Source organism: Ascaphus truei, chromosome 20 (assembly GCF_040206685.1).
Source record: "Ascaphus truei isolate aAscTru1 chromosome 20, aAscTru1.hap1, whole genome shotgun sequence".
Taxonomy (NCBI): Eukaryota; Metazoa; Chordata; class Amphibia; order Anura; family Ascaphidae; genus Ascaphus; species Ascaphus truei.
Genome location: NC_134502.1, coordinates 12,810,151 through 12,824,069, shown reverse-complemented (window position 1 = coordinate 12,824,069; position 13,919 = coordinate 12,810,151). Strand labels below are relative to the sequence as shown.

The 13,919-nt window shown below is 52.1% G+C and overlaps 1 protein-coding gene across 1 annotated transcript in view; it reads left to right on the top strand.

Moving 5' to 3' along the window:
- The window catches only part of NOTCH3 (notch receptor 3), an 88,712-nt gene that overhangs the window by 65,429 nt on the left and 9,364 nt on the right, over positions 1-13,919 (top strand). The window contains exons 15-30 of the mRNA XM_075577283.1: positions 780-893; positions 1,573-1,692; positions 1,983-2,135; positions 2,316-2,544; positions 3,341-3,542; positions 3,837-3,990; positions 4,306-4,490; positions 4,852-4,984; positions 5,124-5,369; positions 5,841-5,953; positions 6,047-6,639; positions 7,235-7,564; positions 8,987-9,144; positions 9,251-9,458; positions 9,787-9,871; positions 10,091-10,253. Of these exons, the coding sequence (XP_075433398.1) occupies positions 780-893; positions 1,573-1,692; positions 1,983-2,135; positions 2,316-2,544; positions 3,341-3,542; positions 3,837-3,990; positions 4,306-4,490; positions 4,852-4,984; positions 5,124-5,369; positions 5,841-5,953; positions 6,047-6,639; positions 7,235-7,564; positions 8,987-9,144; positions 9,251-9,458; positions 9,787-9,871; positions 10,091-10,253 (3,186 nt within the window). The remainder of the gene's footprint in view (positions 1-779; positions 894-1,572; positions 1,693-1,982; positions 2,136-2,315; positions 2,545-3,340; positions 3,543-3,836; positions 3,991-4,305; positions 4,491-4,851; positions 4,985-5,123; positions 5,370-5,840; positions 5,954-6,046; positions 6,640-7,234; positions 7,565-8,986; positions 9,145-9,250; positions 9,459-9,786; positions 9,872-10,090; positions 10,254-13,919) is intronic.

The following is a 13,919-nucleotide window of genomic DNA, read 5'->3' as shown; positions in this document are numbered from 1 at the left end:
GCATGGGTACCACAGAGTTTTAAGGACTCGGATTGGAAATAGTCGAGCACAGAATCAGGGTCGGGAACTAAATCGATTCTGTGCACTGTTGATTTGATTTTAAATGATTTGCAAACGTGTCGAGCTGACGGGTGTCTCGCGCTTGACCACTATATTCTTTCGTTTTTATGATATCTGCTCTTCGCAGTTCAGGGAAAGATGCGCGCTGAGAAACACGGCATGGGATTATGAGATGACCAGGCCGTGTGCTAATTTTTAAAATATTTTCAGAATTTAATGAAGCCACGTCTATCGGAAGAGATAACTATTTCACTCAAGGAGAAATCTATTCGGGTTTTAGGACTGATTGTAATTAGCCATTGCAAGCTCATTTATTTGATGTCAAGGCGCAAAAGTGCAGGACAATTATGCGTCTCGACCGACAAGTCAAAGGGACAATCTCGTATATACAGGACGTCTGTCAACCCTACGTGTATCACTACGTATATACTTCAGTGTGTGGGTGTGTGTCTAATATATAGACACGTGTGTGTGTGTGTGTGTGTGTGTGTGTGTGTGTGTGTGTGTGTGTGTACATTTTTTTTTTCTATAGGGGAAGAGAGAATATGTGTGTATATACATGTACTCTATATATCATCTGTATGTATGTATTTTGTGTATATAAATGTGTATTTGCATATATAAATGTGTCTATATATGTGATGTCGAGTGTCTCTATATACGCTGTATACGTAATGCTTAGCATTGTATACTGACATGGAGTATCTCTCTTCCATCAGGCGCCACATGCCAGATTAACATTAACGAGTGCGCCCCGGCTCCGTGTCTGAATGGCGGGACGTGCGTGGACGGCATTGCAAGATACAGCTGTCTGTGTACACTGCCGTATATAGGTACTAGATGGGGGACCCTCGGAGTGGAGGAGGTAGAGAGGGGGCCATGCAGGAGAGACTGAGGTGGGGGGGGGGTGGGAGAGGCCACGAAGGAGAGAGGGGGGGAAAGGAGGTATACAGGAGCTATATAGGAGAGGTGGAGGGAGTATAGGCTATAGGGGAGGGGGGAGAGAAGCCATGTGAAAGATGGGAGGGGGGTTGTAAGGTACAGATGGAGAGGAGGACATGGATGAGGGAGAAGGAGAGGCAAAGGATGGTGGGGAATGAGCGGGAAAGAGGCCACGGGTGAAAGGGCCACCTGCTGTTGAGCATATAGGCCACTGGTCCAGTGTGGATGTGGAAGAATAGGGATAGGCAAGAGAGAAGGGAGACTTCTTTCTGTGGGAAGATTCGGGGGGCCACGTGGGTGAGAGTTGAAGGGCAGGGGGGAGAGAAGCCATGTGAAAGATGGGAGGGAGGCTGTGGGGCAGAGATGGAGAAGCAAAGGGGTCACGTGACAGGCAGTTACGGGCAAAGGGGCCACGGAAAAGAACGCGACAAAGGGACAGGGGTTGTGTGTGGATTGAAGGGAAGATGGGCAGTTGGGGAGTGGGGAGGAGAGGAGCCACGTGGGGAAGGAAGAGTAGTCACGAGAAAGGGGGATTGGCCGTGGGTGACCATGTGTCTTTCCTACCCTCAGGTCAGACCTGCGAGACGCTCCTGGCCCCCTGCACACCTGACCCGTGTCAGAATGGAGGGGTCTGCGTGCCCACCCCAGACTATCAAGGCCGCATCTGCACCTGCCCCTCCGGGTGGGAAGGTAAGAAGCCTAAAAGGGACAGCGCTAAAAAAAAAAAAGTTGCAAGGGGTTCTGGGATGGAAAAGGGGGAGGGGGGAGGAGGAGGTGGATTCAATCAAAATAGCTTTGTAAAGGAGATAATGGAGCAGCAAAGGATTTTGGGAAAGGGGGTCAAGTCAATAAGTCTCTTTTCTAGAAAGCAGCAGAGATGCTGGGCTTCTGCAAAGGATTCTGGGTAAATCCTTTCTCGCTTTCTCTCTCTCTCTTTCTTTCTTTCTTTTTCTCTTTCTGTTTCTCTCTCTCGTGTTCAGGTGACACGTGTGGCACAGACATTGATGAGTGTGCCAGGAGCCCGTGCCAGAACCAAGGGGTCTGTGCCAACCTGAGAGGCGGGTACAACTGCGCATGCGTTCCAGGATTCACCGGCCCCAACTGCGAGACGGACATTAATGACTGCGCCCCCAGTGAGTGTCACGGTGTAACCCTGTGGGGGGTGGGACAGGCTCCATGGGACATAGGTCGCTTCTGCTGGGGGTGGGGGGGAGGAACTCCATGGGACATGGCTCCTTTTCTCTGTGGGTGACAGACCCCCAAAGTCCCCCTTTCTCACCCTGTCACCTTACCCCCCCCCCCCCCCCCTCCAGACCCCTGCCTCAACGGCGGCTCCTGCAGCGATGGGATCGGCGCCTTTCTATGCAGCTGCCACCCCGGGTTCACAGGGTCACGATGCACTAATGAGATTAACGAGTGTTTAAGCAACCCCTGTCGTAATGGGGCCACCTGCACCGACTACGTCAACAGCTACGTGTGTACCTGCGAACCTGGATATAGCGGACCTGCCTGCGAAACGAACATACAGGACTGTACAGAAAGGTGAGTCCATCGTACCAAAACCCTATTAACTCAATGGGAGTTTGCCTTCATTAATTTGTAGGACGATCCACACATCTGGATTTTTGGCTAACTTGGTGCTTTTCCCTCATGTTGATGCTGAAACCATAACGATATTCAACCAAATTTAGCACATTGATTGAACACCTGGTTAAATCTTCAAGCCCAGTTTGAGACGTCGTTCAAAACTTGCATGCATCTAAATTACAGATGGATTCCTAACGAAGTGCAAAGTGTTGGCAACATTTCATGTCAATCTGATTTACCCAGCATTTGGCGATTACACCCTATTCTACAGACTAAAAATGGCCAATTTTTCAGCCCAATCGGCTTTTCAAATCACAAGTTACAAGCATCTGAAATCAGGGATTTGGATAACATGCTAGATTGACCCAAAACCAGGTTATTATTTTTTGGGGTAAAATGGTGTTTTTACGTTTGTTTCTGCTTCAAGTATCCAAGTCTGGTTTTCACCACATTTGGCACATTGGTTTAAACGCCTGTTAGTGGCCAAATCTGCCAAATTTCAGCCCAATTTGATATTCAGATTCTAAGTGTCAGAAGTTGCGCGTTACGAAAAATCTACATTTACAATTTTTACCACATTTGGCACATTGGTTGTACACGCCATGAACGCCAAAATTGCATATTTTTAACCCAATCCGATGTTTGGATGAAGAGTTACAAGCGTTGAGATATATCCACGATGCCGACGATGTACATTGCTGTGTAGCATTGTCCGTGCTCACACTACCTCACCTCCCATGCCTCTCTGCAGTTCCTGTTTTAACGGCGGGACGTGTGTGGACGAGGTCAACTCCTACACCTGCATCTGTCGTTCCGGCTTCACAGGCTCCCACTGCCAGCACGAGGTGGATGAGTGCGCTTCGCGCCCGTGCCAGAACGGAGCTGTGTGCTTGGATGGTGTAGAGTCATACCGCTGTGTGTGCCAGCACGGTTACACCGGGGCTCAGTGTCAGGTGAGGGTATGGTACAGGATGCTGTGTGCGCAGGGATTTAGCTGTGGTGGGTGTGTGTGTGTTTGAGATTAGTACTGGATGCTGTGTGTGCAGAGATAGTGGCTGCGTCCTCACGCGCGCTGAGCGGGCGGCGGTTAGTACAGGATGGTGTGTGAGTGTGTGAGTGTGTGAGTGTGTGAGTGTGTGAGTGTGTGTGGCTGAGATTAGTACAGGATACTGTGCATACACATTTAACGAGGTTATGGAAGGATGCGAGCGAGTCATGGTTCTCTCTCTTGTTTACACCCCGCGCAGACACAATTAGAGCTTTGCCGGCGCTCTCCCTGCCAGAATGGGGGGCGCTGTATCCAGATGGGCCCAACATTCCGCTGTGAGTGCCCCGGGGGCTGGACTGGGGGTTACTGTGACGTGCCACGTGTGTCCTGTAAGGTAGCAGCCGACCGGAGAGGTGAGTGCACACCGCTCTGCTTTGCCAGGGAGGGTGCCCAGGTCAGTGATGTAAGCGCAGGTCTCTGCTACTGTATTGTTTCTGAGATACGGTCCTAACTATTTCTTCTCTCCTTTCTTTTCTCTCTCCCTCTCCCCTCTCTCCTCTCTCCTCTCTCCTTCCCACCCCCCATCTCCCTCTTCCCTCTCTTCCATCTCCCTCTTCCCTCTCTTCCATCTCTCTCTTCACCTTCTTCCATCTCCCTCTTCACCCTCTTCCATCTCCCTCTTCACCCTCTCTCCCTCCCCTCCCTCTCGCACGCTCGCACCCTCGCAGGTTTACGGCCGGATCAGCTCTGTCTGTCGGGGGGGATGTGTATAAACGCTGGGAGCTCTCACCACTGTATGTGCAGAGGAGGCTACACTGGTAGTTACTGCGAGACCCCCATCAACCAGTGTGACCCAGATCCCTGTCATAATGGAGGGAGCTGTCACAGCTACCTGGGGGGATACGTGTGCGAGGTAAGAGGGGGGCAGCGATGTTCTGTGGGGGAGGGAGGGGGTCGATGCTCCGTCTGGGGGGGAGGGACGGGGGGGGGGGGCACTGTATGCGTTTCTCTGTGGGGCAGGCAGATGAGAAAGCGATAAGTGGGGAATGCATAGGGGCTACGCTCTGCCGGTGGGGGGAAAAGGACATGTGATGGCGGTGCTTTGCAGGAAGGGGTTAATCTCTCTCTTTCTTATTCTTCCTATCACTTCTTCCCATTCTACCCCATTTCTCTCTTCCTTGATCTGTTTTCTCCTCCCCTTGCTTTGGCTCTCCCTCCCCTTCCTTTCTCGCCTCTGTCTTCTGCCCTCTCCCCCCTCGGCTCTCTCTTTTTAGTGTCTGGCTGGATTTGAAGGGAAGAATTGTGAATATGATATAGATGAGTGTCAGTCTCACCCGTGTCAAAATGGAGGCTCCTGCATTGACCTGACTGGACGCTATATCTGCTCCTGCCCCCCGGGAACCCTTGGTAAGTGTCTGAGTCTCCTTCATGCTCTCCTCCTCACTTCCTCCGCCTCTTCTTCTTCTCCCCCCTTCTCTCGCCCTTTCCCCCCCTTTACTCACCCCTTTCCACCTCGCCCCCTATCAAACTCCCCCTTATTTTGTAGGGGTGCTGTGTGAGATCAATGAGGATGACTGCTCCACTGCCTCTGGGTCCCCCAAGTGCCTGAATAACGGGACATGCGTAGACAAGGTGGGGGGGTACAGCTGCACCTGCCCCCCGGGCTACACAGGCGAGCGCTGCGAGGGCGATATAAATGAGTGCCTGTCGGGGCCTTGTCATCCTCACAACACCCGTGACTGTGTCCAGCTCTCCAATGACTATCAGTGCATGTGCAAGAATGGATACACTGGTGAGGAGGTGGCGGGGCCTGTGGGGAGAGGGCCTAAAGGAGGAGAAGGTTATGGGATGAGGGATTTTAAAGTGAGGGGCAGAGGTGGTCAGGTTTTTTTTAAGGGAGGAGGAGTCCAGTGAAGGAGGAGCTTGTGGGGGTTGGCGCTTGAGAAGGAATAGCATATCAAGGGAGGGGCTTAATTAGTTTTGCTAACGAGGGGTCGAGCCTATTGCAAATAGGGTGGGCGGGTGAGGAGCCTATCAGGAGGGTTCTAGTAGAAGCTGATTTTAAGGCCAACAAATAGGAGGTGCCTATTTATAAGATGCTTGGAGGGATCTTCTGCTGGTAGGGGCCTAGTGACAAATGAAGCTTTAGTGGTGGTTGTTTGTGTAGCGATTGTTATAGGTGACAGGTGTTTTATAGGTGATGAGGATGCGGGGGGTGGGTCTTAGAAGTGAACCTGATCTGTTTGTAACCTCTCTCTCTCAGGCCAGCGCTGTCAAACTGTGGTGAACACATGCGAGTCTCGGCCCTGTCAGAACGGAGGCTTGTGTCGTGTGACAGTGAACACGCCTCTCGGGTACACGTGCCGCTGTCTCACGGTAATGGTTCCACGCTTGTCACTTTGACCCTTTCCTCCCTCTTTCTGACTCGCCCTTCCTTCCGTTTTCTGACGTTTCGCTCTTCCTCCACAGGGTTACAATGGCCCCTCCTGCGAGCGCTCCCTCCTCTCCTGCCGGGACCTCTCCTGCCCCTCGGGCTCTACCTGCCTCCCTCCCCCACTGGGCCCCCGCTGCATCTGCCCCCCAGGCCCAGGCTGCCACCCCCCTCTTAACTCCACCTCTCTTCCACCAGCTCCCGCTCCCCCCTTTCCACCTTCCCACACCACGCCCTGCTCCACCTCTCCATGCCGTAACGGGGCTCCCTGTCTCCCCTCTCCCCACTCCCCCTACTTCCAATGCCAATGCCCATCTGAGCTGGCGGGGCCACTCTGCGACCTCCGGCTGAACCGGGCACCGCCTCCCCCCCCAACGCCAGTGGTGGAGTGTGGCATCCCACAGTGCCCGGAGAGGGCGGGTGACGGGCACTGCAACAGAGAGTGCAACGTAGCCGCGTGCCGATGGGACGGGGGGGACTGCTCCCTGAGCGTGGACGACCCTTGGAAGCGCTGCCCGTGGTCTCTTTGCCGCGTCCTGTTCAACAATTCGCTGTGTGACTTAAAGTGCAGCTCTGCCGAGTGTCTGTACGACAACTTCGACTGCCGCGCGAGGGAGGAGCGGAGCTGCAAGTGAGCGATGGGAGATGAGTGGGTTGGGTGGTGAAAGTGAGAGACGGGAGGGAGTTGGGTGGTGCAAGTGAGAGACGGGAGGGGGTTGGGTGGTGCAAGTGAGAGATGGGAGGGGGTTGGGTGGTGCAAGTGAGAGACGGGAGGGGGTTGGATGGTGCCATTGAGAGACAGGAGGGGGTTGGATGGTGCAAGTGAGAGACGGGAGGGGGTTGGATGATGGTGCATGTGAGAAATGGGGAGGAGAGAGTACAGACTAAGAGATGGGGTAGAGAGGAGGGGAGCAGAGCTTGGAAAATAGAGATGGGATAATTATTTGCTCAAATTTAATTGCCTGCGACTATGGCGTTTTTGAATATTCGCTAATTTGTTCGAAAAAACTTGCCACTAGGTTAAAAAAAAAAATATTTGAAAACGCACACAAAAATAACACTTTTTTTTAAAAAATGGTTAATTCAAGGATGTGAAAAAAAGAATATTTTAAATTAGCGTAAGTTCAGAAAATCAAATGTCCCATTCGCCCATCTGAGCCACGGGGCTAGAGATTGTGATGTATAATGTACTTATTTTGACCCTCCATGTCCCGCCCCCTCCCCAGCCCGGTATATGAGAAGTACTGTACGGATCATTACGGTGACGGACGCTGTGACCAGGGTTGTAATTCGGCGGAGTGCGGCTGGGATGGCCTGGACTGCGCAGGCGGCTCCGAGGAAGAAGTCCTGGCAAAGGGGGTGCTGGTCCTTGTGGTTTTGATGCCCCCCGAGGAGCTGCTGAAGCAGAGCACGGCCTTCCTGCAGCGGCTCAGCGCCATCCTGCGCACCGCGCTACGCTTCCGCACGGACAGCGAGGGCAGATACATGATCTACCCCTACCTGAGGGGGCAGGGGAGAGGGCGGCAGAGACGGGAGCTGGACAGTGACATCATAGGGTGAGGAGCATGTGGGGAGGAGCGCTGTGATGCCATGAGGGGCGACTGGAGGAGAGGCGAACAGTGCCTTCCATTTGGAGTATGTTTGGGGGGGGGGGGGGGAGGTGGGGCAGGACAGGTACCTCGTAGGTCAGTAACTTACTGCCAGGCTTGGTAATGACATAAGTTCAGCAGGGTCATGGGATGATTTTGTGGTGTAATAACATCATTGGGTGGATAGGGCAATAACCATGTCACTGGACCGTGTCGTTGGGTAATGATCACTGTCACGGAAGATCAGGACTGTTTCTCGGGATCAAGCACCAGATAGGACGCCGAAGTCAAATAAAAGTATATTTATTCTGGCTAGAGCCGGCAGATACAGCCCTGTATCACTAACAGAGATAATAGATACTCACAATCCCTGGTCCTGCAGGGGGAATCCTAGTCGGTCTATGTGCCCGGTGTCACCGCAATGATTTCTCCGATGCGGCTTCCACTCCTGTGGGGGTTCGGAGTCTGTAGGTATCGCTGAATGCAAGCCACCAAGCCGCACTTTTACATCGGTAGATGAGCGCGCCGCCTCGTTTTCGGGTCACTCCGGCTCAACCTCGGAGAACCCCGCTTAGCTAACCAAGGGGTACGCAAACTTATTTTCATGCCCCACCCTGTCCCCTCCGGCTTGCGCCCCCTCCCCCCCCCCCCCCACACGGCCCCGGCGTCAAATGACGTCGCTGGGTCGTGTGTCGTCATAGCAACGTGGCGTAACATGACCCAAATGACGCCGGTTGCCATGGAGACGCGTCATTGGAATGATGGTAAGTAAACCAGTTAGAGGCCTCACGCGATCCCCGGCATTTATTTTAAATGCCTTCGGGGACGCGTGGGGGCCTCTGTAACACCCGCGCCCCCCCGGACAATCTAGCGCCCCCCACTTAGCGCACCGCTGAGCTAACCCTCACGCTAGAGCCGGCAACCACCCTGGTACAGAAATTGGCTGCGACACTTATAGGTTTCTCGTCTCCATAGACAAACCCGAAAAATGGGACAGAGACCAATGACCACATGGATGCTATGAGGTGGTCCAATCACAAGACAAGGGCTCATCAGTGTTGGCCAATCGGGCTGGGGGGGTTTTGGGGGAAAGGTTTGGGATGTGGAGGCTGAGGAAAGCAGTGTGGGAATTACAAACTGGCCAATGAGGACAGCGCCTACCTCCTGTTCTCCGTGCCGGCTCGCTGCCTCTGGAGGAGAGAGACGCCTCTCTGTCTGGGCAAACATGGGTTTCGTTTATCGGACCAACGTTTAGCAAAGATGATATCACAGTAGAATGTCTTTGGGTAATGACGACATCACAGTACAATGTCTTTGGGTAGTGACGATGTCACAGGACAATATCGTTGGTTAAGGATGTAATTTAACCCTCCTCTCCGCCCCTGTCAGATCCACGGTGACCCTGGAGATTGATAACCGCCTGTGTGTGAAGAATGTGAAGGAGACGTCTGACTGCTTCTCGGACGCGGAGAGTGCGGCAGATTATCTGGCGGCGCTAAGTGCGCTGGAAAGGCTAAACTTCCCCTATCCTATCAAAGCCGTGAGCCGTGAGTCATGTGACCAGGGGAAGGAATGGAGGGCCGGGGGAGGAGTGAGAGGAAAAGGAGGGACATGAGTGAATACAGTATAGTGAGACATCGTATCTTCTCCTAGCGGGAGATCGGGTAGAGATCGTGGGCGCCCTTCGCCTCCTGCCCCTGGTGGGGGTAGCTGGGGTGCTGGTCTTGGTGGTGGCAGCGCTGGGCGTGGTGGTGTCTCGTAGGAAGAGAGCGCACAGCACTCTTTGGTTTCCTGAGGGCTTCATCATGAAGAAGGAGAGAGACCGCAGGGAGCCCGTGGGACAGGATGCTCTCGGACTCAAGTAAGGACTGTCACATAAAGAGACTGCAGGGGCATTCGCCGTCTCTCTTCCTCCTTGGTGCCTTCCGCATCCCCCCTCAGTTCTCTCGTCCACATCCCCCCCCCCATCATTTTTGCCCCCCCCCCCCTATTGTTTTTGTCTCCTCCCCTCCCCCCTTGTTTCCCCCCCCCCTTTGTTTATCTTCCCCCCCCTTTTTTTCTCCCCCCTTTCGTTTTCATCGTGTCATCCGCCTCCCCCTTCTGTGTCGTCTGCGGCCCTCCAAGCCCCTCCTCCCCTCGTCTTGTCGCCTGCCTGCTTCTCTCTCTGACACTCTCGCTGGCTCCTTTAGGAACATCGCTAAGGCAGAGCGTCTCATGGAAGACCCGTCCGAGGACTGGACAGAGACAGACTGCCCTGAGACTAAGAGACTGAAGGTAAGGCCGCACTGCCTCACACAGAGACCGACACCCATGCATGCAGGAGTGGGAGAGAGATTGTTTAAATGCCAATCACACGCACGGTGGTGAGGTAAATAAGGCTGCCCTCATGCGCACAACACGTCATTTGGGACCAGTAAATATGGCTGCTGTTGTGCCTCTCTCAGGCATGCAGTATAGTATAGTAAAGATGACTACCCCCTCTCTCCTTCGCAGTCGGAGGAGCTCTCCCCCTGCAGACAGGACCCTGTGGATCCGCGTCCCTGGACTCAGCATCACTTGGCGGCCGCTGACATCAGACTCCCTCCAGCCACCGCGCTGACCCCACCACAGGGCGACTACGAGAGTGACGGCATGGACGTGAACGTGAGGGGGCCAGGTGAGAAGGGTCTTAGAACTGTTGGGGGAGGGAGCAGTGTCCTAGGGGTTTCAGTGAGTAGAGGGTCTTAGGGGTGCCCAAGGAAGGAGGAGGCGCTTAGAGTTAGTGGGGTGGGACAGTAACATATGGGTGCAGTGAAGAGGCGTGGTGTCTCATGTATATCCTATATATTCCTAGATCAGGGGTGGCCAACTCCAGTCCTCAAGGGCCACCAACAGGCAGGCCAGGTATTTGGAATATCCATGCTTCAGCACAAGTGACCAATTAGTGACTCAATTAGTGGCTCGGTCACTTTGATTGACCCACCTATGCTGAAGCAGGGATATCCTTTAAAACTGACCTGTTGGTTGCCCTTGAGAACTGGAGTTGGCCACTACTGTTCTAGATCATCAATTTGTTCATAAATAATATATTTAGAGAGAGAAATATACACACACACGACGCTTTGCTCTATTGTCTCCCATGACAGTACACACAATGGCGTTTATGGCCCTCCCACTGCGTGGCAAGGCCGCCCTTTCCACAGCAAACAAAGACTCCTCCAACCTGAGATCCCAGTCATGTTTTTCCTACCTACCTGTGTAGACGTTTCTCTCAGAAGCTCATACAGGGAAAAGAAGAGGAACCAGGACATAATTCATTGGAAGTTGGTGTACAACTGCTTCGTGCTGCTCAGTTGCCGGCAGGGGAGGAGGGGTTCCTGGTAGGTGGTCTCTCAGGCAAAGCACCCGTATACCGTCAAATCATCTGATCAAGGTCTGATTCATCTCTGAAGCCAGGTCCCTGTCGGTTCTTAGGCCGCGTAAACCGTCAAAGTCGTCTGATGCAGTCTCCTGAGCCAGGTTCCTGCCGGTCCCCCGACCCCGTAATGCCAGCTGGACAGTCTGATCCAGGTCCATTACATGCATGGAACAGTTCCCGGTCAGTCTTGTAGACCGCGCGACAGCAGCAGTATTCACTTCTGGTTCCAAAGTGGAAGTAGGTATTACTTGACGTGAGCTCCAACTCCTCGTTGGGCGCCAATCAGCCCAAGAGGAGCATATAAGGTACAGGGGGATGGATCCTTTTCTTTCAGTTCCCTTTTTTCCTTGTATTGCAGCTTCTTCCTAATCTCTATTATGTCAGATCCTAATGCTTCTCCTGAGATTAGGATGGAATCGGGCTCCTGAACATGTGGCGACTAAGAGCAAGAAGGCTACAGCCAAATCTAAGCACTATTACTGTGTGTGCCTTATGTGAAGCCAAATGACCTATTATGCTAAGAGTTTGCCCTGCATGAATTAGGTTGAGTCCATGGTGACTCAGCCCGTGCGGAGGCGCGCTGAGGCTGAGGGAAAGCAGGTGCTTTCCTCTGGCCTTGGTTAGCGCGCCGTCCGGGGGCGTGTCGGGGGGGTGGGCCAGTGACGTCACGGAGCTGGTTCGCTCTCATTGCGGCTGCAGGGGCTCACTGGTAAGTGAGAGCGCGCCTCAGTTATGCGCTGACCATGCCCGAGGCCTTATGTCTCTATCAGATGATACATCTCCATCTCATGTGAAATATTTTTTTTGCATGGCTGAAATCTTAATTCTTGGGAGACTTTTGAGGCTTGCCAGATTGGAGTTTAAGAGCATATCTCATGAAAGCTCAAGATCCCCTGCTGCGAACTCTGATATATACAAGGCACGTATTATTACTCTGATTGGCGAGAATCTTCTTCAGACAAAGAGACACAAGGCCACCAGAGAATTTCAATGTGGAAGTTGTAGATAAAATCATCAAGGGTAAGAGACAGGCTATAGACATTGAGGATGTAAAGCAGAATCTTAACCCCATGGATCGTGTGTTTTTCGGCCGTCCAAGAATAGTGAGGTTTTTTCCTGTACACCAAGTTGTTAGGGATATCATAAATAATAAATGGCATCATCCAAGCAAAAGACTTTCAATTGCAAAACCAAGGCAAATCTGGCTGTTGCCATAATTGCGAGGGCGAACAACAAGACCTCTGGAAGATGGATCCTTCCAGCATCCTCTGGTTTGGAAGGTGAAGTCGACATAGCTATGGATGGCCCAGATGGAGGAACAAATAGAAGTCGGTGCAAACAGACAGGTCTCTTCATTCAATGCCATCAAGCTTATGGCCAGATCTCGAACCATAGCCATTTTGGTCAGGTTACGGTAATGGTCCGCCACCCCCTTTTCTAAGAAGAAGCTACTTTCTCTCCTTCACAAGATGTGTCAACAGAGTTTTTCAGATGGTACCTCGAGACCAAGAAAGGAAGTTCATTTATTGCAATCTTTTTTTTTTTTTTATATGGTCTCTAAGGCATCAGATGGATTTCGCCCTGTTCTAGATCTAAATTTTGTCAACCCGTTTTTAAGAGTCAATCCCTTCAAGACGGAATCCTTCAAATCCATTCTCAACACTTGAGGATATCCTAATATCAATAGATTTATAGTGCACTTATCTACATGGGATAAAAGTATCGCATCAGAGGTATTTGATGTCTTCATTGCACAAAATCTCAGTTTGTCACACTTCCTTTCAGGCTAGTCACAGCTCCAAGAACATTCACCAAAGTTCTAGCAGTTGTCGCCCATTTCAGGAAGATGGGCATCTTCATTTTTCCTTATCTGGACAATATCTTAATCAAAGCTCATTCCTTTCAAGAAGAGAAATCTCATGTAATGATAGTTCAACAAGAACTCCAAGGTGTAGGATGGCTCATAAATATGGAAAAGAGCTCATGATTCCCTTCAATGAACCTGAGGTTTCTGGGAATTCAGCTAGATATCAAAATAGGCACCGTATTCTTGCCTCACGAAAAAGCCCTCAAGATTTCCAGGACAGCAAAAGACCTGTATCTAGGTCAGGAGTGCGCAAACTTCCTGCGCTGTGCCCCCCCTGCTTGCTCCCCCCTGTTGTGCCCCCCCACTCTTACCTCTAATTTAGCGTCAAATTACAGGGGGGGTAATGTGACATCACAGGACCCCCGCAGCATCATTTGAGGCTGCATTGCCATGGAGACGCGGAGACTGAAGCCAGGTAAGTGACCTCCGCCCCTCCCCCCCCCAAGTTTGCACACCCTGGTCTAGGTTATGCTACTTCAGCCGACCAGTGTATAAGGGTGCTGGCGTCTTCACCTCTGCCATAGAGGCAGTGCCGTGGGCACAATTTCATATCAGGCCACTTCAGACTTGGGACAAAATCCATTTGCAGAAGGTGAACCTCTTACCTCTCTCGAAAGAGTTTGAGATGGTGGGAGAGCCTTCCGAATCACATAAAAAGCAGAGCCCTCGAAATCTGAACTTGGCACACACCCTCTTCTTTATCGATGGGAGCCCAACAGGCTGGGGGTGCCCTCCTGGGAAAGTCCTTCTCTCAAGAGAAATGAGAAGTAGAAGAGAAGAGGAGCACAGCTCACAGCGTCCACAAACGCAGAAAAATAAGGGCAACTCCAGACATGGAAAAAATATATATTAGCCTTTAATGATCAGCTTGGCAACAGTACAGGACCACGCACCAACGCGTTTCATCCCTCAGGACATTCTCAAGTTGTAGGGAGAGACATAGTGACTTACTATTTATCTGAGAGAGCTTCGCGCCAAAATAAGCTACCCGTGACGTCATCATCATGCGTCCCGAAACCGAGTCACATTATTACTGCGCGATTCAGAACTGAGCCGTG